The 26,112-nt window shown below is 40.2% G+C and overlaps 1 protein-coding gene across 4 annotated transcripts in view; it reads right to left on the bottom strand.

Annotated features, from left to right (window-relative positions):
• PDGFD (platelet derived growth factor D) overlaps window positions 1–26,112 on the bottom strand; it is a 145,721-nt gene that overhangs the window by 53,572 nt on the left and 66,037 nt on the right. Inside the window, exons 2-4 of one of the 4 annotated variants that reach the window (XM_008636290.2) lie at window positions 10,351–10,555; window positions 6,387–6,567; window positions 5,665–5,706 (exon numbers count right to left, since the gene is read on the bottom strand). In XM_008636290.2, coding sequence (XP_008634512.1) covers window positions 5,665–5,706; window positions 6,387–6,567; window positions 10,351–10,555 — 428 coding nt within the window. The remainder of the gene's footprint in view (window positions 1–5,664; window positions 5,707–6,386; window positions 6,568–10,350; window positions 10,556–26,112) is intronic. The other 3 variants (XM_017737646.1, XM_008636291.2, XM_017737648.1) reach the window with 3 other exon arrangements.

The following is a 26,112-nucleotide window of genomic DNA, read 5'->3' as shown; positions in this document are numbered from 1 at the left end:
CCTCTCTGACCATGATATTTTGGTGTTTCTGCTGCCTTCTCTCTCTCTGTGGACTTGACTCTTCTACTATGTGTGTTTGCCTTACCCACAAAAACCTTTATTTCTGATCTTGGACTACACTTAACTGTCCTCCTTTGTCTTTGCTGCTGCCACTGTTTCGTTGCCATTCCTGGATGACCCTATATTAGTCCTTCCCTCTAGTACTTGTAGCATCCTCTAATGCTAAGCTGAGAGGTGATTCCTCTTCTCCCTGAAATCTCTGAATTTTGAATGGCTTTTGAAATTAAGACACAAGACAGGGAAACTCCTAATGAAGTTTAAAATTTGGACAGTCACATAGCAGAAGGATTGGGGCCAATCTTTGTGTCTGAGACAAGAGCAAGCATGGAAGGGGCCTCAGACCTTCAGAAGAGACCTGCCAAGAGAAGGACTACGTTAAGACCACAGTCTAGGGAACAGTGGGGGACGATGCAATCTGGGACAACTGACTGTGAAGAGCTGGGTCACGTCAGGTTTGGCTGCTCTGGCTGCAGCCCTCAGGCTTCCTGTGACTCATATGCTGCCTTCAGCGGGTGCATCTCAGACTTGAAAATCTGCAAGTTTTCTCACCCTGGAGGAAAAGAGATTGGGTGGACAAGACTTAGGAGTTAGGCAGTAAACATTCAGGGTTTTGGAAAGTGTGACAGGATGCTGAAGGGAGAAAAAGCTCTTGGTTTGATGCAAATGTAGGAGTGAATCTTTTAATTAGAAACTTTGGCTGCCCCTGCAGCAGCCAATGCTGCCTGTGAAACTGACCATCCAGACATGCCTTCTAAACCCAAGAACACCCTTTCCTTATTGCCAAGCTGACTCCCACTTTCACTTTTTTTGTATCCTTCACTATCTTTTGTTCTGCTCTGAGTGCTGGGATAACCAAAATGTGCCTGCCTTACCACACTGCTTTGCTTGTCTAACACGCCATCTTCCTTTCTTCCTCAAACTTTGCTGAAGGACAGATTAGGTCCTGTGAATTGAGCAGAAGCTTGAGGATTGCTGGATTCTCAGGCACCCCTTATTAAATGGAAAGCATTCCTCCTTCCCATATAAAATTACTCTGAGATACTCCATGTCTCAAGATGCACCGAGGTGTACTATCCCTTTTTAACGTGCTGTCATTTTATGTTGCTGTTTAAAAATTTTAACACCTTTCAAATTAAAAAAAAAAAAAAAAAAATTGTGCATAGATAATCTCCTGAATTCCCTGCTTATGTGAAGTTGGAGAAGTAATGTTAAAGATTTTGAGCAGGTTTTATCTAATTAGAAGCTAGGACCTAATTACTTCTCTCCTGAAAGATAAGCCTCTGGCAGATAATTTTATGAGGATAGTATGCCTTGAGCAAAACAGAAAATAGTTTTCTGTGAGAACTTAAGAAAATAGAAGGTTCATCATTACACGTTTTGCACATGGGTTGTATTTATAAAAAAATCTTTGCTGTCTAGCATAGACAGGCAATCAAAACTGAAATCACAGAAAGCAGAAGAACTGATAACAGGTCCCTGATTAATTTCTTCTTTCTTCATCATGAGATCTATTTCATGTTCCACCCCTTTATTAACCAAGACATACCACTCCACCCCATTCCTTTCCTTATGTACTCCCAGCAATTTACTGGATTCCTTCTGTGGGTTATATACTAGAAAGGAAAGTATAGATGCACTATTATCACTCCTGGTGTCACATGAGATATATGACATGGAGTTTTAGGCAGAATATTTTGTCTCGGATATATAAAGGAATTATCTATCTATTCTGTGAAAGAAGTGACAAGCTAAACCAGAAGCACAGCAGCAGACTGATGCAGCTTCCAGACTGGCTTCAGCTTAGAATTAATCATTCCGTATGATATTTATGAATCTGTATTCCCACTGGTGAATCTTTTTGTGATCCTGTTAACTCCTAAGAGCATTTATTTATTGACTTATTTTAAAAACCCCTTAAGCCTGCTGCTGCACTACTTGCGCAGACAAGTCTAGTAAAATACAGGGAACCAGTCGCTTAATTCAGAGTGATAGCAGTGAGTGCCAGTATCAGGATCAGGTTCATAGTTTTCCCATTTTCATTTTCTGATTGGTCTTCCAATTTTGTTTGTTCTCTTCTGAACTTAACAGGCAAGTATCAAACAGTTTAAGCCTAGAATTTGAGCAAACTTTGACTGGTCAATATTCTTTGCATGGGAAAGTAATTGCATTTTATTGTGGTGTCTTACCCCTGTTTGTGACTAATGCTCTCTTTTTGATCATATGAGTGGTGACCTATATCCAGGGTGTTGAGCAGAAAACTATTTTCCTGTAAAATTCCAAATATGGATCCAAACTCAAAATTCCTCGTTCCTCCATTCCATTAATTTCTTTATGGCTCCCTCATCCAAAAAGCTTCATTTTAAACAAGGCAAAATTATTTCGGATTTAACACATTGATACATATTTTGACACCTAAGCTTATCTTGGAACAAATGCTCTTATGTTCTCCTGTTTAATACCACGTGTATGTGTATGTATGTAAAAAGACATATATGTAACCTTATATCTTTATATATATATGCATGTTTATGAAAGTCCATATACATATGTTCCTAGCTTTTTGGTAGCCTTTGTTCCCAATAATGATTTTAGTCAAAAGTTCCAAAATATGGATTTCATTTAGGATTAACTGAATAATCAGTAAAGCAATAGCAATTTACTGTTATAAATGTATAATAAATAAGTGCCTTTTACAATAAACTTAAAATAATGTTTGTAATTAGCAAATGGAATCCAACATTTTCTATCTGTCTCATTAAAATGGAATTAGGTGAAGAGTTGAGAATTTTAATTCAAAACATTCACCTTTATTGTTGAAACATGTTCCTGAATGAGTTCCTAGACGATTTCACTAAATGTCCATGCAAATGAAGTTGTAAAACATGGGATCCAATCTTGTTAACACTCCCTTCCAGAATTATGACATTGGAAAAACTTCAGAAGGAAAAAGGGGAATATATGAAATGATTATTTATCTTCCTCTGTTTCATGTATTTCTACACTGTTGTGAATAATTATGTCCTTAGAGTAAAAAATAATATAACAACCACAAAAAAATACTAGAATACCTCAGTGCCTTCTATAATACAATTTAATGTTTCTACGGCAACTCAATCAAGAAAAGCATGAAAAAAGTACCAAGAAATAATGGCTTTAAGTGATAATGATAGGGAGGAATTTCAACCAAATTTGCAATCAAATGAGGCTCACGCATAATAGCTATCTAGGTCTTGCTCCAGACCATTTTTGCTCTACAGATCTGTGAAGCTTAAAGGAAAAGGCAATTTTTAAAGAGGTTCAAGGGAAACAATTTACTATGCAGATACACAGACTAAGCCAACAAACTGCACAGTTACAACTGGGGGCTTTGAATGTGAAGTGTCCAGTGTAGAGACCAGACCCCAGCTGTGCACACCCACCTCCTCCTGAACCAGCACAGAGGAGGAGGGACTTTTTCTGGAGAGGTTAGGACACTTTTGACTCCTAGGCAACTTGAGGTCAGCAGCGGAAAGCAGGACACACTCGACTCACTAACAAACTCCTGGAGTCAGGTCCACCCTGGAGCTCCCACTCCAGGGAGTGCTATAACTTTGTCAGAGAAGAGCAGACCTGGGACAGGCAGCTGGCCACAAGCACGCTGGACCTGTCCCGTGCCTTCATGACCACCATCACTGCTCCCCCTCCAGCTTTCCAAGTCCCTCAGACCCACAGAAGGGAGAGCAGAGGCAGAGGTGCCAAGACACAGGGGATGTGGGAAGAGAAGGAGGAAGAAGGTGGAGGGCGACTGCCTTGGCAAGCCGAAGTTGCTAAATGCTGTAACTAGATGGTCAGACTTTATTTCACAGATTTTTCTCCCCTGTCCCTGGTCCCTTATCTTATATTGGGACAGCTAAATATTCACATGTATACATATAGTTTTCAACCTTATACTGTTAAAGACCATCCTTGTATCTTTTTGTATTTTCCAGAATCAGTCTGAGTTTTAATCCCATTGAACCCTTTCATCTGACATGGGTTGTTTACTATCTATACCTTGTTTCAGAAGGGCAAATGTGCTACAAGTGATACAAATCTACTTTAATTATTCTCTAGAAAAATAATCCCCTTTTGTTTCTCTAAATGGTACTGAAATGTGAAGTTAATACAAAAACCACAAGTACACAAAGATAATGAAGGATGTTTCTGCTAAGCTCTGTGGTGCATTATTTGTGCTTCATGTAGAGTGCTGAACTAAGTAAAAGCTTGATCTGCATCAAATGTAGTGAACTTCACTGACTTCCTTGAAGATTTATAAACGAGAGGCCAAGGAGTCAGGCTGCAAGGCTGCTTGGCTGCGTGAGTAACAGTGAGAAATTCCCCCAGTCATTCTGGCACGATGCACAGGAGATGGAGCTGATCAATAAATTCCAAATCACTTGCTTTATTTTCTCCGGAAAATTTTCAGTCTGGTATACAAATAAACAACTACCATGCAAATCCAAACTCCAAACATAAGAAAAAGCAAGGGAATTAAGAGATTTGCACGTATCTTGTGCACCATGTTCCAAGAAAGGCCCCAGAAGTAGCCCTTTGTTGGAGAAGGTTACGAAGGGAAGGAAAAAAGGCAGTGTAAAGGTCCTTCATTTCATCTCATGCACAATACCATATGTTTTTGCATGCTTCATTAATGCTCCCTGGTTTACTGACTGGAAACACACTGAGTCCAACCTTCAGGGGTCAGCAGTGTTCAGCATAACTATGAACTGTGCTCTAGGCGACTGTGGGGACTATGGCATAAGGGCTGACTCTGCACAGTATTAATCCTGCAGTTTTAGGTTGGACAGTTTGGAATCTGAAAACCAGCTAAGTACAAATCATCCCCCATCTCACAAATACCACCAATAACCTGTACAGGGCTCTTCTCTGAAATAAAGAAGTATTTCATTCAGAGGGTGCACTTAGAGATTATTCTTGTAAATAGATTTTCTAGATTGCAAATTCTCTGTTTACTCATAGTTTTGAAATGAGATAAATACAGTAGCCTTTCCTGAGCTTTTTAGTGCAGAGAGTCCTGTGTCTTAGGAGTGATAACATTCCTTTTTGAAAAGTCTAATACTATCTGCCTGTCTTTATGTTCTTTGGAATAAAACATGCTAAATTCAGCAGTGTTTCTGTGGCTGTGCTGAAATACAAACAGCATAAAGAAAGGCTGATGCTTCACTGTCTCATTTTTTATGCCCAGTGGTCTTTCATAGACTGTTCTGCCTGAATTTGAGTTTTAGTAGATTACCTTCAAATTAGAGCTCAGGACGTACTTACAATTTAATGCCTTATTCCACTGGAAGCCTAACAATTTAAATGCAAGGGAGCAAAATCTTTATAGTTTTGCTCTGTCTTGAGAATGTGCTGTTTATGAACTCTTTTTAGCATACACAGGCATACATGCATGCAAAGCCAAGAGATGGAAGTGAAATGACTCAAACAATGACTCTTTCCTGTTACAACATTATTGCTATTCCAGGTTTTCTTATTCTTGTTAAAGGACAGTGGATTGAATAAAAAGGGAGCAAGAAGTGTGATGGATAGGAAAACGAAAGTATGACAGTATAATAAATTAATGCTTACCATTTCCTGAGTGTTTGCAAAATCTGCCTCTTTCGAGCTACACTGCACCAAAAGCATTATAATATTAATCAGGACAATACAAAGGAATACATATTTGTATCAAAATCTACTTAAAGAGTACTGAGTATTCCTGCTCCCTAAAAACAAAACCAAAATAAAAAAAAAAAAAAAAAAAAAAAAAAAAGAGGAGGTTTCCATCTCGTTGAAACAGTACATGATACACTACTAATGCTTCTGCATATACAGAGGTATGTTGACATCTGGTTAAAAATACAGTCTGAGCCTGCACATTGTCTTGCATGCAGAATTTTATTGCATGCAGAATAAACTACTCTTTATCTGAGAATCACAGCCATAACCCCTCAAGGTATTTTTATTTGACCTCAAATGAACATGAAAAAGGGGTTCACAGGGCAGCCATTTCTTTGCTATTTCTGCAGCATCTCTCAAGGCAGTGGCAGTGCAGTTTCAGCATAGAAAGTGTTAGTGCTTCTGAAACATGTTATTAGAGTAAATCTTGAACTGAACTTGACTTTATTTTATATTTAATGACATGATGTCAAAAGTACTTTGATCTGCATTAATGCAGTTGCTGGAATAAAATTACTTTCAGTCATTTAGTGTTTTGATACCACGGTTAGCTACACCATCCAGTCTTCAAGAACTGATGCTCTTTTACACTGCAATCTGTCTCTCACCCCTATTATCCCTAGGAGACTTACCACAAGAGAGTAACATATCTTGAATCCAGGTTTAGCCACAAAGTAGTCATCAGATTTGAAGGTTATCTTTATGTGATTTGTTCTTGATGTTATTCTTGGAGGTACTTCCTTGTGTCCGCACCACCGTCCTCGAATAACCGTGCTGGTCTCTGATACATCTTCCACTTCCACAAAGTCATACCTTAAAAAGAGTATGAAGAATTAGTTTTTGCTAACTTTGGTTACAGAGGGTGCTTGCAAATTTACAGGAGCACAGCTGGAGACACAAAGACAACTGTTCCCTGTTCTCCACTCCAAAACATCAGACTAAATATTACAAATGGTGGACACGCTCATGTGGCACAAAATAAACTAAGCTGCAAACTACTGCCTGAGTGCTCAAATGACTGATTTCTGTGCTTCTGGAACATGACAGTATTTGCTACCACATTAAAACAGCAGTAAGAGGCACTTGCATGCGCTTAGTATACAGTAAGCATACACATTGCATTTCATGTGGTGGGTAAATAATTTAGAGACCTGATAAAATATTATTTAAGGCAGGCTGCCCAACCTGAGCAGCTGCAAGCACTTGTGCACTTTCTGGTGGTTGCCCAGCTCCCTGCAGCAGCAGCCACAGGCTCCCGCCTGCTGTGTCAGTAGGAGGGCTAGAGCGGGGCAGCCACTGTGCCAGGAGCAAAGGGGGATGCTGGAGGGACACAGGGCAGTGCATGCTACCGAAAGGTGCTTTTTAGGACCTTCCTTGTAGGTGTCACATTGCTCCTGTAGTTGGTTTGGAAAGATTTATGTCTAGCTTTCAAGCAGGCAAGTATGCAGCCGCTCTGTGTGCTGCAGTGCGGAGTACAGTTATTAAGCTGGAGAGTAAAGAGGACAGAGAATACAGTTCTGATCTTACTAAATCTATGACAAAATGTCTCTCAATATCTTTGGAGCCAGAATTAGGCCCCACACATTGCAGCCAGAGAGGCAGAGGTGATTACAAGAGGGGCAGGTTTAGTGCCATCCTCGCAGTACAGTTAAGCCTTAAAACTCTGGAGATCTTTATCAGGAATGTTTTCTATTATCAAAGCATCTGCTCCCTCCAAAGATGGAGTTCAGGACTGTTAAGTGATTCTTGCTAGCAACGCACTGCTTCCCACCCCCAGGTCTGTGGGCCAAGTACCCTCCTCCTTACCCAGTTGTGGGAGCTGAATAGCTCTGTAAATAACAGACCTGCTTTTCTTTTTCTGCTGAGAGCCCACGAGAAAAAACCCATAAGTACTATGTGGTTTGAGAATATCGACCCTGGTGCTTTTATATTCACCAGCCCCAAACTGCACAGAACAGAAAATAACAGATCCACCGTGACCGAATCACTTAAACCTGCCCGAACTCTGCTGAAATATTATTTCTTTGTAACACATCAAAATTTAGCTCCAGGCAAGGGTAAACTTGTCTCAATCTCTCTCCACTATCCCCAGCTCCCAGTCCCTGGTGGTAACAGATGTAGTACCCAGCAGAGCTCCCAAGAATCCATTCCAACCCCCCGGGCACCAAAAACTGAACGCCTATTGCAACACAAGGGGTTGTTCAGCAGAAGATAACCTTGTAAGCTTTGGTGAAAGCTGTCCTGACTGGCCTCCCCACTTTTGGAAGCCCAGAAGCCAGACTAACTAGCAAAACCAGGGAAAATCCATGGACTTTTGAGATGGGCTTGTATCTCTTTCAACAGCAGAGGTTTTGCTGCAATGATCATGGAAGTAGGTGTATTCTCAGTTGCTTCTGTGCATCCAAGGAGCCTCAGAGGCTGGGTAATTTAATTGCTTTTCAGAATCATCTCTTATCAAGAGCCTGTGGAAATGCTAACAGCACTTCTAGAACATTCTGTAAGACCTTGAATATTTCCTCTCCTTCTTCAGAAGCTGTGAAGAAATATAGCTCTGCTAAAATATACCTTTTCATTCCTCAGCCTTCTTCAGAAGCTGTGAAGAAATATAGCTCTGCATTCCTCAGTCTGAATGAATTTCAATCAGTTCAGTCTTAATAGTATGCAAATTACAATAATTAGCATTAATGAAAAATCGAAAGAAAACACTAGGAATTTTCTGGAGAAAAAACTTAAGGTCAAAAGCAAATACAAAAGCAAGGTAAGGTGCAGAGGTCCTGAATTACTTGTTCAGTATGCCCAGCCTTCAAGCTTCCATTATAACAGTCCTGGCTGTCTCTCTAAAGCAGCACTGCAGGGATTGTCAGGGACTGAAGTTGCAGAAAGGATCTAGTTTTGAAAAATATATTGAGAATTAGCAAAAAATCTAACTGCACACAGTACTTAGCAGATTTAAAGCTATCACAAGCTATCTGACCAAAAACTTCCTCACTCTGGAAATAATATTACCCAAATAAAGGTCTTCCAGAAATTCTAGGGAAAGCTTTATGGCAGAAAAGGATGTGGTATTTCTCCAGCTGCTATAGACACTATGGATGATGGAAGGTCTTTGTTTTTCCCTGCATTCTAAATTAGCTGCTCTGGAAAAAGCAGGCAGCCTGTCTTCCAAGATGTTCTCCAAGCACATAATGCCAGTAACAGCTTGACTTTCCCTCACTGTGCCACCACCTTTCATGGCTTTTGACAGTGAATACTTCATCTTTTTTCCACAGTAAATTAACCCTCTGTTTCAAAGTTGTGATGCTTTAAGGTCAGCTACAGTTTATCCACTATGTAAATATTAACAGGCCGCTTCTGTGTGCATTAGGCTCTGAATCTGGGAAAGCATTTGGGGTACTGGGAGGATACTGTTGTTACTGACTCTGCTGCTGATCTTGGACCAACATCACCAGAGCAGAGCAGACCTGCCAAAGAGTAGGGAAGGAGAGCCAGTTTTAGGCTGCATTCTTTTATTACTACATGGAAAACAAACCTGCAGGAACCGTTCTCTCTGTCAGTAATGCAGAAAATTTAACAAAGAAAAATAAAGGAAAAAAAGTCCACCCTGTAAGATGCCTGCAGAGATGCCAAACCCTACAAACACAAATTATTTGACAAAGATAAGATAAGAAGAGGCTGGGTGTGCAGAAACACTAACAACCCAGTTTTCTGCACAGATAAGGTGCAAGTAACAACATGATCAGGCAGAATTGGAGGCTGAGACTTGAGCATTTTATGTAAGTAGCATCACAGCAATCTGCCTTTTGGAGGGCATGGGAGCCTGTTTTCTCCCACAGAATAGAGAGCTGAATAAAAGAAATACAAACACATGGATTTATACTGTTTTAGTGAGTGTTGGCAAGATTCACCTCTGTACTCTACTAATGCAAAGCAGTTTATCCACCTAGGTTAATCAGTCAGATCAGCTGAGCTTAAGGTCACTTTTGTTTAAAAGGGGAACTAAAGTAACTGGGATATAGCAGGGCATGCTTAAATAGATTTATATATATCAGCACGCACCAGCACACTGATGTTTGTGGACCTATATTCAATAGTTTTAAAAGGAACTGTAGCACTGAAGAGTAGCAATAAAGACAAGCAAGTACTTTGAACATAATTATATTTCTCAATGCATTTTTATCTGTCCCTCTCACCCCAATATAAATGCTTACCTACTCACTCAAACGTCCTAGAGCCTTCCACCTACTGAAAAAGATGTTTCTTGCCTGGCTGAAACATGACAGCGGTGATAGAGGACAAAATCCTATTAAAGTAGTACCTGTGTTGTCAGATAGCTGGATTTGAGCATACGAGTACCGTGTGCTTAAAACGCTATAGAAGGACTAAAATCTGAGAAAACTGCTTCAGGTCCAGGAAAGCTCAGTTTATTTATAAACTCAACGATAAATTTCAGCTGGGAGGGCCCCTTAAAGGTCTGTCCTCCTTGCAAGGACATCCTAGACCCAGCCAGAGATGCCCTGGTTTTGCTCTGCAGTCTCATGCCAGTGAGTTCAAATGAGGTCTTAAGGAGCCCTTTGCAAACTTCCGCTTGCTACTCACCTGCAGATCTCATTTTCAGGTTCCTCCAGTCCAAACTGATTATCAAAAGCCAGCTGGATCCTGGTGCTCTCTGGGGAGTGGAGCCGCCACGTCAGCAGGAGGTTCCTGGGGTAGCTGCTGGGGAAGCGAGGACTGTGGATGCAGCCATTCCCTGCCACGCTGATGGTCTCTTCTTTTCGGTACAAGTCTGTGAGGTGATTGCTCTCTGTTAGTAGTCACAACTTGTAGAAATTAGTATGTTGTTCCAGTTACAGGAAGGCAAAAAACACAACAGTTTATAATACAGCACAATTATTTGCATTTCAAGTCTATAAAAAGTTGGGTCTAGGAGCAATTATTATTAAATAGGAAGTACAGTGTATTTTCTCTTAATTCAATCCCCTATTAAACAGTAAGAACACCAGAACTCAAGTATACAGACTCTTTATTTTATAAGAAATGTATCATTATTTTTACATTTATATTGAGTATATAATTTCCTTCTCACCACTTTGGTTTTAAAAGAGAATTAAACTTTAATAAAAGCTGCAAGCTTGAGAACAATGAAATAAGACAGACTGAAATAAAAAAGGTAAATAGCCCTGCTTCCCAAATTTTGTGCTCTGGGGAGCAATGCCCTCTGAACAAAAGCAGCTATGAAGGGCTGCAGGAAAGTGAGTATGGGTGAATTTAAATTTCTTTACTGTGTTTAAGTATTTCCTCCCAGAAACACGTGTCAGGTCACGTTTTGATTTTATTTATACGGTGTGAACCATTTTGCTGCCTATCGTTCATTAACACAAACAGATACTCCATGCTTATACCGATGTAACTGAGGCCAGATTCTGTCCCACCAATCATCCTACTCAGTAATTTCAAGACAAATAGCCAAGTCTTTACTTAATTAAAATTCCACAGCTTCTGCCTGAGCAAATATTCAATTGTTCCTAAAGTTTACTTATACTGAGGTAAAGCCTCTGCTGCTGTAAATCCCTGGCTCCAAGGATTACAGGAACTTTGGCAAGACCCAGCTCTCTAAAAGTCAAAATGTCTTCTCAGTTGCACCATACACTTGCATGGCCCAGCTGTTTCTGACACTGGAATTCGGGTCAGTTTGCATCAAAGAACTGCAAACAACCACTCTCCCGTGCATTAACAGCTTTAGTATGGGGAAATGTTGAGGATTAGAAGCTCCAAGGCAACATGGAGATCACGGCAGGTTTCAGTTCCCAGTCAAGACACACACCTCCGAGCCTCCACCTGTGGGACAGCTACCTGTGCTCCCTCCCCATGTAATGTTTGGGGATCAACATGAATTTGGACACTTGTTTTCATGTAAACACCCAACTCTGGTGTCTTTATCTTAAACTGAACATCACTTTGCTGAATGCCAGGTCAACCTCCAGTTCCACTGCAAGCAATAGAAATAGAAAACTGGTGCCTTCTCCTGAATTTGGCTACTGAGGAAGAATAAATGAGGGAAAAATATCTCCTTCAAGCCATTCTGTGAACACTGGAAACATGAAACCAAACCAACCAGCCTCAGCCATCTGTCACACACACTAATCTAAGTCTTCACTCTTAAAATAAAATCTAACATGTGACTGAAGTTTTCTAAGCTCTTTATATAAAATAAATATACTTGTTTTATGAATGCTCATTAAAAACAGGAATCCAGACAAATGGTACAAACTTCATGATTAGCACATCTATTTTTCAGGTTACTTTTCACTGCTTCCTGGCTGTAAATACCTCCCTGCACACAGCTGTAAGCAAAGCATGGTTGTCTAACAACAGTTCATTGTACTCTTCTGACACGGAAGTAATTCTAGCTTCCAAACAAGCCGAAACTCAGAAGACAAAAGCCCGTGTTTCCTATAAAACTATCTCCACAGATCTAATTGTGACATCTTTCTAAGATGCTTTCACACCCTGAGTCACCCTTTCAAAGCAAATGCAGCCCTACCTCACAAAGCACAGAAGTAGCCAGTTTTGTTTTGTTCTGCTTTGACCAAACAATTTGCATTGGAAAAGTACCAATTTGGTAAAAATAAAGACCACCCACCTATTAGTTTTGTTTCGATTTTCATCAGGGACATCTATGCTGAAGTCTGTTTTGTATTTGCTTTTATTCTAAAAAAAGGGGAAAAAAGACATCTGTGGGGGTTTTTTTCCCCTAATCTGGAATGAAACAAAATGTCCAGCCAACACTACTGAGCTCTTACTGAAATGCTGAGGACCTTTGGACTCTGAAAACACCCAGTACACCAAGAGGACAAGATATTTCACAGGACTTTATCCAAAATTTCCAAGAAAAGGGATAAAAATAAAACAGACTTGATGATAACAAATTCTAGTGGAAACAACCATTCCCTAAGTCAGAACAAAAGTTACTGCAGTAAAACATGGCAAAACTCCTCCTGTGCCTGAGAGTCCTTTACTCTTCTTTCTTGGACAGCAAACTGTTGCCATTTTCCCTCTGTCACCATGCATTTCACTGTGTGGTTCAATCTGGTTCATGATTCTGAGGGAGAAGTTCCCTTTTCCCAGGTAGTCCTAGCACAGGCTTTACCCTGGTGTCGTCAGCTGCTGAAATTAAGAGTTCTGGGGACAGTATCTCTTAAATGTGCTCATACATACACCCCCAAACAAAACATCTGTGCACTTTACACAGCACACCAGCTGAGAATGAACACTACCTGCGCTCTTGTACACCAAGAAGAGGGTCTGTCATGGCTTTTCATTTAACTTCAACTCTGAATCCCACAGACCATGGTGCTCCGCCTGCAAGTCAATCACACCTGACCAAGACCAGGGCTGAAATGTCATGGCTGGCACAGCTCTGCAGTATCCAAGTTGAACAGGTACATGGAGCAATAGAGCTGCATGTGTCATGAAGCTTAAAAATCAAAGCACAGTGACTTGTTATTTGTATCATGGTAAATGCAGCAGTTATAAAGTCATTTTAGAGGAAAGGCTGGAGAGAAGCATGGGGAGAAAATTCTCACGATAGTAAAATAAGAGATATTCAAATATTGCACTCTGAGGAAAAGTTTTTTCCACAAAGGAAGAAAGTATGTTTGATGAGAATGACCACACGTACTGTTTCTATAGCCTACATGGGATGAAATCTAAAGCTACTTGGAGCCTTCCCCTGACACTGGAGCAGACTCTTCCGGAGCTCGGAAACAGCCTGATTCCCTCTCACCTCCCTCACCATGCACTAAATTACAACCTGAAGTGGTGTAGCCAGCTCTGGAATCAAACACGCTAGAATCTTCTAAGGGGATTTTCATTGGGATTTCACAGTGTAATCAGGCTTAGATGGAACACAGTCAATCCAGACTCACTCTCAAGAGGTTGGCTCCTTGTGAATCATCAAGCATCTGGGAAACAGCTTGAGGAGATGCGAGCAACTCCCGCACTTTTTGTATCAACAAAGCTATGAGACTAAAATAAGACCTTTCCAAGCAGATAAGCATTGTCCTCATCAGATACACTGGGGGAACTCATGGAAATTACACATTAGGCAAGGGGAAAGTCAGGATAAAAAACACTTAATAAAAGATACAGGCAAAGGGAGAGACAGTGCATCTTTCAAGGCACTGAACTGTCCCATGTTGCAACACAACACAGTGCAGCACTACACAGTGTCCTCAATGTCACATTCTAACTGTATTCCATAACGCTTCATGGGAGTAAATAAAACACGACAGTGCATAATGCACTGCCTGTCACATTTACTAAAAAGCATATAAAATCATTTCACAAGGAATAAAAGCAGGTGTTAAGTCATAAGACAAAAAGGCCATTTAGACCATACACAGAAGGAAGATATTCTAGATGGCAGGAGGCACAAACACATCCTTGCACTGGGGGAGAAAAACTATCTCATAAGGAAGATGAGTGGGAAGGAATCTAGAAGACATCCTTTTTGTGAGGCAATTCCCTGTAGAGACTCTGAGCTAATTGGGAAGCAGCTTGGTCTGTATTTTATTTATCTGAACTAATCTCTCTTTTTTTTCTCTTAATTCTTTTGCAACCACTAATTTTAAACATATTGGCATACGTGATAGTCCAGGTGTCCAAATTAGAGGAGCACCCATTTAAGTGCTCAAGGCAGCTGCATTTTCCGAAGTGCTTGCCTTTGTCCCCCTGCAAGGAGTGCAGCTGGGTGTCAGAGTGGGAACTGGGAGGTTCAGTTCAATATTCAGGAAAATGTGCTTGTCTCAAAACTGTCCCCACCACAGGTGCCCAGCACACCTAATGTTTCCCTTTCCCAGCTACGCCATGCTACACGAACAGCAACAATCAGAAACACAAATCTCATCCTGTGTTTTCTCTGGATGCCTGCACTTCCTTTGGAGCTTTAGCAGAGTATCAACACTTTCCTCTTAAAGCTATTCCTCCTAGTCATGACATGCCTATTACTACAGACAGAAGTCTGATTGTATCATCATCATCATCATTCAACAGAAAATGAATTCCTTCACTAAAACTATAGTCATAATAATACAAAAAGAACCCCAGCCAACCCAAAAGGCAATTTCTACCTGATAATAGCTAATCTGACATCTGTTCTAGGATATATCCAGCAAGGAGAGTCTGTAAGTTTCAACTCCTTTAGAAAGAAGAAGAATTCAGAAAATAACCTTGTCTAAGGACCTAACCAACAATATGGAATACTTAGTTTCTCTTAAGGTTTCTGGAATTTCAGCTTCACTTCCTAAGGTGTTGTGTGTAAGTTTGCTTCTGTCTTTCTTCCCCTTGGGGAAGTTGTCCAACCAACACTGATACAGTGGTAAAGGCTGAAAAAATACCACACTCTGACATGTTTTATGACAAGAAATATACCCTCTGAAATGCCATGGAGTGTAATCTGATGAGCTCATCCTCTGGTACAGCTGAGGAGAGAGTTTCTGAGAACCATGGTGAAGTTCATTTTACTATTTACGAAAGTATTTGTTATTTCAGGAAAGGACCTTGGGATTTTGCATGTGGGAGTTTTCCAGATATAACTCTCCACCCCCATGGCTGTTGTCTTAAAAAAAAAAAAAAAAAAATACAGCAGTCAGTGGTTTGCCACCAGTTTTTAAACAAATGAGATAACCTTCAGGGAGAATAATAGCTCTTCAGTTCCTCCAGTTGAAAATTAGCCTGATCTAAATAGCTGAATCCACAGAGAAGCAAAGAACAGTAAAACACTTTTGAATCCAGACCACAAATCAGTTCATCTCGGGGACAGGCATGCCAAGTGAGCTGTATTTATGGCAGCCTGTTCAGACAGTCACTGGCTTTTTTTTTCATTCCCTCCCCTCCTGCAATAAGCAGAAACTTTACTTGTTATCCATAAAGTTCTGTGTAAATCAGATGAAAAGATGACAGAGTTCATTGTCAAAATATCATATTCCATAGTTGGTCACATCTTGTTGGGAAGATGTAAAACTGTAAGGTCATTTTCCTTGTTAAAAATTGAGGTTTTCTGGATTTGCATTTTTATTTTTTGTGGGTTTAAGTTGACATAAACAATAAAATAAATTCTCGACAGTGAACACAACATCACAGTTCTGCTCTCTAATGCAGAATATAACACCATGTGGTAGTACCAGTCCTAGACATCTCTGCCCTTTTAACAACAGAGGCCTAACACACCTAAGTCAGCTCTGCTCCCACCACGATTCACCAGCAGTTCTCCAAGAAGGCAAACCAAGGGAGGGAAAGAACTGAGATGGTCAGTGATGAAATGGGCGCAGCACAATCCCAGCCAGGCTAAAAGTTGCAAATTGTCTCTTGTGGAAGCATTAAACTGAGAAACAGCCAATCTGGTATAAGGATGCATATTTAGGAGTATATTGGGATAATGGATCCATCTAAAACATCACTTCAAGTTGCTTTCAGCTTTATACAACTGCAATAACCCCATTTATTTCAAGGACAAAACAAACTTATAGTTGAGCTCATACTTAAGGAGTTTGCTGGATCAAGACCCAAAAAAAAAAGAACAGCATTTTAACACCACCTCATGTGTTACTTACCACTCAGCAGATGAGCAATTAAAAAGTGAACCTAAATCCCACTGGAGTTGATGAAAGACTATCAGTTTCATTGGTTTGCCACTGGACTTCAAAGAAGAAGCTCCAGGTACCTGCTCCTTCTCTTATCAACAGGCCTCTTCTTTTTATCAGGAGCATGAAAGATACTCCAGGCAACATCAGAGTTCATATCTAAAGCATGACCTGTTCTGTCACAGAGACAATATCAAAAGATGATCTCAGCAAAATTCAGACCTCACAAGCAATCAGCTCCCTCCAAGTCCCTGAGCTGTGTGCAGATCATTGCTAGAAGAATATATCCAAAGAGGATTTACCAAAGAAACAAAAAATTGAGCTGTACTCGAAGTAAGTAAAATTAGCCAGTGCACAACACCAGAAAAGAAGGCATCAAAAAATGAAAACACTCCAGACATCTAAAATTCAATTCAGAGCCATCATCCATTTGATAACAGAATGGTTAGTAGTCTGCCTGTGGTTCTGTGCAGAGCAACCCCACTAGTCTTGGTCAATCCGTGGTTGAACACGACCTCAGCAAAGACCACTTATGAGAATATTAAATGAGCAATTGATAAGGAAGTCCAGGCACATAATTCAAAGAGACGGCCTGTCTCTACGCTTCTCACTATAAGAAGCATGATTTTATTTACATTTAATAATACTATTTTCCCCGTGAAGTGGTCACCGTCATAACTGCACTTTGCATACAGAACTAAAAAACAGTCCTGAAATGAAGAACAGGTGGGACTCCATTTTGGTGGGGTGAAGGCTGTAACTCTCCTTTTGCCCACTTTGGTGAGGTCCTTGCTCAGTCTTCCACAGATGAATAATGAGAAAAAAATTCTGTAATTATTTTTGCAAAGATACCACACTCAGTGATGTTTGCTTTTAGCAGTGACTTATATTATTTGCTTTTATTTGAGTTCTTGATAGAGATTTTCTTCTACACAGAAGAACATACTGAATATCTTATAGTAAATCAAAAGTGTCTTTAGAAAAGTAACATGTGTAAGGCCAACATCTAAAACACTTTTTCAGCTGCTAGTTCTTTCATGATGGGTGGTAGTGCTGCAGTGCATCTCTCTGTTGGACTCTTAAACCAACAGCAAACTGAGTATTTTTTTCTTGGGATTTCATAATTAAGTATGAAAGAGGAAAATGTGGATATCAAGAATATGTAGCTCTAATGATGTGCGGTAAGACTAATGCATATATCCCCATGATCATGACCATAAAAACACATAAAACCTTGAGAAACCGTGAGAAAAAAATACAGAGGGAAATGATTCTCCTGGTGCTGCAAAGAGCTTAAGGGAAACATGATAACTGAAGCAGATGTTTGCAGTGAGTGCCAACGTCTTTGGAAGAAAGCTGGTACATAAAACTTGTGTAGTGCCTTGGACAAGATGATGCCAAGTAGAGACACAATTGCTATTAAGCACAAATAGCAACACTGGATATTGGCTCATACCATTTTGCAAAGAAATAGCACATTGTGGACTTAGACACTCAGAATCTTCCTGTTGAGGCAGTGGCTTCAAGAAAGTAATCTTTTATGGGAAGCTTCCTTCTAATTCTCCTGGTGCAATGAAAATTTATTCCTTTTCCGTTTTCCCTTCATTATTTTTCAATTTTTTACTACCAAGCACGGACTTTTTGCCTCGTAAGTCTGGCATAGCTCAAAACTTAAGATTTTTTTTTTAAGATATTGTTTTAGAAACTGTTTCACTCAAGCACTTCTAAGTCTGAAAAAGACATGGAATTTCCTTATAGAAAGAAAAATGTTAGCAGAAGGAAAAAGAAAATTCAGTCAAAAGGGAAAAGGCTTCTCATGTTGAACATATTGTAGCAGATAGGCAATTAGAGTGAGGGTCACATGTTGGAACATTAGGCAGTAAAAGAAGATCTCTTTCAAAAGACAAATCAAAGCCATTTTCTCTTGTGATGTGAATTTCCTTATCCTCTATGTCAGCACTGGAGATCTGAAATCTCTGAAATGGAGTGAAAGGTCATTTCTTATAATGGAAAATCTGGCAATAGTATTCTAACAGACATCCTTTGCTTGGACTGTGTTTGTCATGGGCATGTTTTTTGTCTCTTAGAGTCCATATATCAACCAACTGCGCAAAGATAAATGCTTATGGGGATATTTCAGTTCCTCTAAGGCCGGTGCACTAAATACCTAAGAGCTTAAAATTACCTAAATCTTTAAAAAAAAAGGCAGATCTCATTGTATTAAAATATGATTATTGGTAGTCTGTTCCTTTTTATGCAGTAGCCTAACAGCTAAAAAATGAACTCTATTCCAGTCAATATCAGGACACAGCTTAATCTCCTCCAAGAAAACAGGAGCCTGTGTTGTGATTCTTCTATTTGCTTCAGAGAATTCAGATCACTTCTGTCTCCTCTCAGGGGATGGATGGGTTCTGAATGCTGCTTCAAAGATGGCTTGTCCATTTTCCAAGGAGTGGATGGAGGTAAAATGCAGAAGAAATTCTTGGCACAAGGACCAGGACTCAAGATTTAGCCAAAGAAGTAAAGACCCAGAAGCTTTTCTACTTTCTACTCCAAGGCACTTTGTCATGAGTCTCTGACAGTTTAGACCAGAGCAGACCATGCCGTGGCCCCCTTTTTGCTCCCATGCCTCGGTTTTCTTCTGCTGAAAACCACAGCTCTGGTGCAAAAAGGGCAGAAGATACTGAGATCTTTTCCCGGCATGAAGGCAAAGCACGAGTTGGGCCACAGGGGTGGCTTTACATCATTTACATAAGACCCATGTTGCGAAACAAAATTCCCAGTCTGGAAAGTAATTTAAGTCATGCAGACTGAAAGTACTGAGGACTTGAAGTGCGGGGGATCTTTCCTGTAAGCGCTTAGGATTTTCTCTGGAGGTCTGGCATCAGAACGCTGCAGAGCTGTCATGTGGATGGATACTGCAATTCAACGAAGTTTCCAGGCACATAAAGTTCTTGGCTGTGGCCTTCTTTTATTGTTATGATCCTGCACCAAAGGACCATCTAGACATTTCCTTAGTCCTTCACCTAGGAACAAAACTACATGTGGTTAAAGTGCAGGAGAGCTCCTTCACTGCCAATATATAGGGACCAGCAGCCGGGAAGATGATACCGGCGTGTATCACCACAGCCCACAAGCTCAGGAGCTGCTGTGCCATAGGCACAACCATCTCTCATGCCAGTACAGACACATCCTGACCACCATAAGCCAAAACCAAAACTGGAAATGGAGCTGGTTCCAAAGGTTTGATTTACACACCTCAGCTTCCCAAGCCCTTTCTGGAAAAACAGCTGTTTGGCTGGTTACCAAGAGGAAGCGACTGGAAACATTCCTTCTAGGTTGTATGGGGGGATGTTGTTAAAAAAGGGAAGAGCCTAACCTACTCTTAGGTTTGTTAAGTTCAAGGCACAAGATATCATGTGAGCAGATGAAAACACACTGAAACCTGTGTGGAGGCAATGATAACCAGGCCTTTGCTAAGACTCCACAGGGAGCAGACATTATGTATCTTTATGTTCTGAGCAGGGCTGAGTATACTGTTGGAAAATCAGGATGTAATTAAACAATCCTTCACTTTCATGGACCTTCAATGAACTCTCACTTTTAAACAGAAATCTGGAGTCCCCCGTGCAATTGCGCTGGAGACAAAGCCAAACTTCAAAGTCGTCCTTTGACTGTGGATTCAGTGAAATGTTTGACTAAAAAAAAAAAGAATTGAGCAGTTACAATGAAAAATTCAGCCAGCTTTGGCTACAGAATTCACCAGCAGGAACACAAAGAGGCACATTTCCCTCCTCCAACTTTCAGAAGACATGTGAGATGACTTAAGATTAACCAGCAGACACCATCAGCACCCCCTCACATTAAAGCTTCCAGAGAAACATGGTGAACCAATCAAACCCAGTTTGACCCCACATTGCTGAAAGCCTAAAGTTGAGGAGAAATGCCTGTAGATATCATGGCAGAGGATTTAAGGGAGCAATCTCAGGTTCTGCTTTACACTTCCTGATGTAGATTGCATTGCAAAAAAGGAGAGATGCACTCAGTGGTGGTACTCATGTGGCTGGACAGCAGGGAGGACTTGGCTGCTTGGCTGAGGCATAACCAGAGTAGGTCCCTAAGAGCATGTGGAACCCAAGAGATCAACGCTAGGCCACCAAGCCCTGCAGCCTGCAGGTGAAAAGGTCTAACCTCCATCTGTTTTGGACAAAGGGGACTATTTTACTCCTGCCTCACCCAAGTTCTGTGCTGGTACTCATGCTGCACATCTGGGTGAACAGAATGTGCTGAGGTCCTGTCTGCTCAGAGGGCACAGCTGTGTGTTGACTATTAAACACAGCTCCAAGCAGCTGTTTGGCCAAAGAGGAGTCAGATAAGAAGCTTATGTCACTGAGATAAAAAGGGTGAGAAAGTCCAATAAATACAGTACTCTCACATCATTTAATTTCACGAACACTCTGTATCAGAGCTACTGAAGGGAGACAGGGACATACTGCACCATTTCCTAGGAAAACTATTTTCCACACTAATGCTTGAAACGCAGATGGCTACCTTGTCACTTTCTGGACTACCCAAACAAGTGACTTTTACTCAATTGTCTTTGCATATTTTTTGGCATCTAGGATTACAGTCCACTAAGACAAAAACCATCTCTACTTATAACAACAATGGAAGAGACAATGTCAGAAAAACGTTTTAGTTCATGTGTTTGACACAAGAAAGAAAAAAATTCATCTTGCAGAACATATATGAAAGTTGAATTAATGACAAATTTGGTGTCAAAATTGTATTTTTCTGATTTCTATTTACTGGCAAGAATTCCAGAGACCTTTTTGTTGTTTGCACTTCCAACCTGCTTCATTTATTCCTGCTTAGTTTATCTCAGTCTTATTTCTATGGAAGACATGGAAGAATAGTCCATCAAAGGATAAAATTTTATACCTTTCTTGATTTAGAGACTTCAGAAGTCCTACTTAGCAGCAGACACTCTAGATTACTCTGTCAGAAGGAACAGCAGCAACCAATTTTGGATTCCCTGGGGTGAAATGTTCTGGATCTTTTTATAGTTTAGACTGTAAATAAGAAAATACCACAACTATGACCTTAAATATCATCTGGTAAAAACTATAAGTAAATGACAACTTTGGTAAATGATAGCTTCATTGTGTGTTACTAAAATCAGTTGTGAGCAGTGTAAGTACTCTAAGTAGCACTACTACCTATCATTTGCTGGCCTCTGTATTTATTTACTTTATTTAAAGTTGTTAATTTTTTTGCATTTTCGTGGTGCTCCCCACCTCACATCAGCTCCATCCTTCTCAGACCTTCACTTCTGATTTGTTACTAAAACAAAATTCCCACTTGGTAAACCTCATGAGCTGTTATGGACACTGATACTCCATGATTGGCTATTTATCCTCTCTGCTCACAGCTGCACTGGGCAGCTGCAAGGACCAGTGAGATGCTGGGCTTGGCTACAGCGGTAGGGGAAGGGAGCAGATACCAGCTCAGAGAGGCTGCCGGAGCACTGGTGGAATCACAGTGAGACATTTCATGCCACCTCCTTTCCACACAGCAGATTTGCCAGCCCAGTCCTTGCCCTTTCACTGCACAAAACGTGGGGCACCGTTTCAGAGCCATCACTCTCGCTGCATCACGGGCTATGAACAGGATGGAGTATGCAATGGCACAGGCTGCCCACATCCATGCTCTTTCTCCCAGTTACAGGTCTGTATGCATTTTTTAAGCCCACACTGACATATGCAAACACTACCAAGATTTGTGCAGCAAATATTTGCCAAGGAGAAGGCAATCCTCCCTCTCTTCCTTCCTTCCTTCCTCCCTCCCTCCCTCTCTCTCTCTCTCTCTCTCCCTCTCTGCCCAGGAGCAGCACGGTGAGTCCTTCCTTGCATGCACTGGCAGAAGGTGGTGGCATTCCCCAAAATGCCACAGGAAAGCCCAGCAGAACCCCAGGTTCCCACTGACTGAAGGTTTGTCTGCTGAGAGTCTTCCCTGATTCATTCACTTTAATTAAGGGACTGGTGGTCCCCTACCTGCCAATTCAAGCCTAGCCACATACACATTTACTTGGTTATTTCATACATAAAGCTTTAAATAAAAGGCTTTTCTTTTTTGTTCCTACTTTTTAATGGATGCAGAGAACCATTCTGTCAAGAACAAAACAAATGCCCCACTAAACCCATCTCAATGGACAATTTGTTTCTTCAATGCAGCCTTTAAGTAATCAAGAAAGAATAAACATAACATTCTCCTAAGAAATAAAATGAAAACACTCTAAAAAATACCCTCACTTGTCTGAGGCATATTAAGATGTTAATAAACTCAGCTCAGACATTTACAGAAGAAGCTTGCTCACCAAATCCATTTTCATGGAGCAGTAAGACAACCTGGAACCAGACCACCTGCTTGTGTAAATCAGCAGCATCCCAACAGTGATCACAGCTATTTACACCAGCTGAGGATCTTACCAGAGCAGCAGGTGAAAAGGAGAAGAGAAAACTAATCCAAGCAGGAGCAGCAGCAGTAAGTGCCCAGTGCAGTGATACACAGAACTCATGAGAAACTGAACTAAATCAGCTCACAGGGAAAATTCAAGGTGTGTTTGACCTATTAAACAGAGTTAAGAATTTATGCATGTTTTTTATTTGTAGGTTGAGTTGGGGAAGATTCCTAATTATATAAACATAGACTGAGTTGTTTGATTCAAAGGAAAACATTTCCATTTATTTCAAAACAAGTATTAATACATTGTTAATATTTTTGTAATTTTCAAATTATCTTCTGTGCATAAATGTAATAGCTGAATTCAGCAAAATCTGTGAATTTCATTCACTCTTTTCACACTTTCAGTGCTGTTAGAATTCGCTGGGATCAGCAAGTCAGGCACCCTTGAAAGTCTCACTTAGGTGCACTGGGGACTCCCATGTGATTCAAGAGAATGTCAGCCCATCAACCAGTGCAAACCGGTACTGTTCATGTGACCCAAACAGAGCTTTCCCCCAAACAACATTGTTCCTGTCATGGCTTTTTCCTTTCCTGGTCACACCTTATGAACAAAATTTGCACTACTGCACAGAGCTAAAACACAGATTTTGAAGTAAGAATTTGACATTAAAATACATACTTTACCGTTTATAAAATCACTCAGATGCCATACCATTTGTGGATTTTTAAAAGCTACTATAATGTCTGTTACTGACATAAACACATAGATACTTTCAGGGCCTTATTTCAAAATTAACCTAAAATCTTGTCATAACAGATTCCTGTATATGATACTTGACTTTGGGTTGGGTTTTTTTTTCCCCCCTTTCTTTAATCATGTGAAGTATTTCCATATGGCTATAAAAAGACTGCTTTTAAGAAGCAAGTCCTGAAAGAAATGCTAACTAGTCATTAAAAGCCTAGGAATCAATTACATATACTGAGGTCTTCACATTCTCCAAATACATGTTGCTGTTTTGTCAAGATGCAGAATTATCACTCTTTGTGTACTATAACAATTAATGAAGAAATCCAAGGGCAGAAGGAGACAGCTCAAAAAAAAAAATCTGGAGGAGGTGGTTTCAAAAACGTCCATTGGCAACAGCACTTTGTTGAAAGAAATATTAAAGGAAAAAAAGTCAAGCCAACTACAGGTTTGAAAAAGAAAAACAATGGAAAGAGAAATTAAAAAAGCAGGGATTTATTTTCTTAAATGAGAATGAATAGAATGGATGTAGGGATTAACTTCTTTCTCCCCAAAAAGACAAGAACTCATAAACTGCACCAACTGTTTGCAGAAAGTTTGCAGAGAACGACTTTCTACCAGAACTTAACACATGGCTGATTATGAGGAAGCCAGAAGACTGTATTTTCTCTCAGAAACTAAAGGAGCAGGACACAACGACTGTCAAAGCACTTGATACTACCATAAATATCTAAGGTTAGTGGAAGGACATGAAAGAAAGTATTACTCTCCAAATTCAACAGTGGCAGATAAGAGAAGGGAGTTTTCTTGGCTGCTGGAAAAGATACGAGACATGTTAGCACTATAAATTATTAGCATCATGGTAGTAGCAGAAATATTGTTAATATATAGTTACTTCCTGCAGACTAAGACCAAGGCTCTCTTATGGCAGGTGTTGACAAATGGGGAAATGACTGTAGTCCTAGGAGGCCATGTATTGAATAGATATTACCAAAGCAATCTAAATTTCCTTGGGATTCAGACAAAATTTGCAATTCAGGGACACTGGACACTGGATTGCTTTATAAGAAGAATCAATACATTCATCATTACTCACATTATTTGTACTCCAGATTGTGGCTACATCCAAAATACCACTTGGGCATCACATTTGTGCTACAATTCTGGCAGAATTGTATTTCTTAACTTCACTGTGAAACGTCCACCTCTCTTCTTAGGAACCTGTGAGCACCACACCTTCTGCAGGTCTTTACTCTTCACCTTCTGCCCCAGCCCACCTCCAGGAGATCCCAAATACTGACTGACTGGACACAAATTGCCCCTGATTCTGTGTTTGTAAGAGATAATAGTTCTCTTCTGGCAGATTACAAAAGCTTTTCATCAGGCATGCCATGGAGCATCGCATACCGTGACAGAAGTCAAAATGTTGATAGTCTGAATTTCTGTGCATGCAGAATTATACATTCACAGCCCTTTTTTTGAGAATCTGCATACACAGCTAAGACATTTCTGCATGCATGCCTCTGGGGATTTTTTTCCCCCTAAATGAGTACATCTATGATTAAATTATAACAGTTTTCTACATAGCATTCTTAATGTTTAGACAGATTGATAGAAGAATATATTTTACTCCCATTACTTGAAAAAGCTCTCTTACTGAAAGTAAACAGTGATTAAAGAAACCATAAACATTGCTTCATTCAGAATTAAAGCCACTTCAGCTACTTCTTTCGTAGAAGCTACGGAAAGAAGAGAGGCAGACGTGGTGCTGTTACTCCAGAGAATCTGCTCACAGCACAAATAATTTTTAAGTTTCGTCGTATTTTAACAGGAAGAAATGCAATTATCAGAATAGGTCTGGATCTCAATATGTTTTACTATCCTGCTCACTTCCATCGCCAACACGAACAAGAGAAACCAAGCAGACAGAAACTGAAAAACTCCAACAAAAATTAAGTTGCAATTAGTCATTATGAAAGGCTCTCTTGTTATAATATCCTTTATTCTAGATTCTGTTTGATTACTGCAGAAGACATCCAATGGCTTAACCACATTTTGAACAAAAAATAGAGATGTGGAGAGAAAAAGCCACATTGTCTTGCCAAGCAGAATTAGGGGAGGACAGTATTAGTGGATGTTCATGTAGACTCCTTCTTAAGGCAGGATCTTACTCTTGTTGAAACTGTGCTAATTGCATCAGTAACAGGACTGGGCTCCAATTTTTCATTCATGATGGATTTTTGTTTCTGTGCTTCTTCTCTTCTCATCACTGCTTCATAGCTGGGAAAGACGTAAACCATATAAACAGATGGGATTTTGCTATACTAGTTAACATGTTGATCAATCACATCATCTGCTGTGTGAGCCATCCTTCTCCTCCATCCCCTCCTTTCACAATCACACAAAAAAACCCAGCAGACTGCTCGTATATCATTGGTCATGAAGACAGGCAACACATTTCTCAATGTGTTCCCCCCTTTGAACATAATAAGGTCTACAGAAGGTTTT

The sequence above is a fragment of the Corvus brachyrhynchos genome, unplaced genomic scaffold, assembly GCF_000691975.1.
Source record: "Corvus brachyrhynchos isolate BGI_N302 unplaced genomic scaffold, ASM69197v1 scaffold86, whole genome shotgun sequence".
Lineage (NCBI taxonomy): Eukaryota > Metazoa > Chordata > Aves > Passeriformes > Corvidae > Corvus > Corvus brachyrhynchos.
This window is presented reverse-complemented; position numbering and strand designations above follow the sequence as displayed.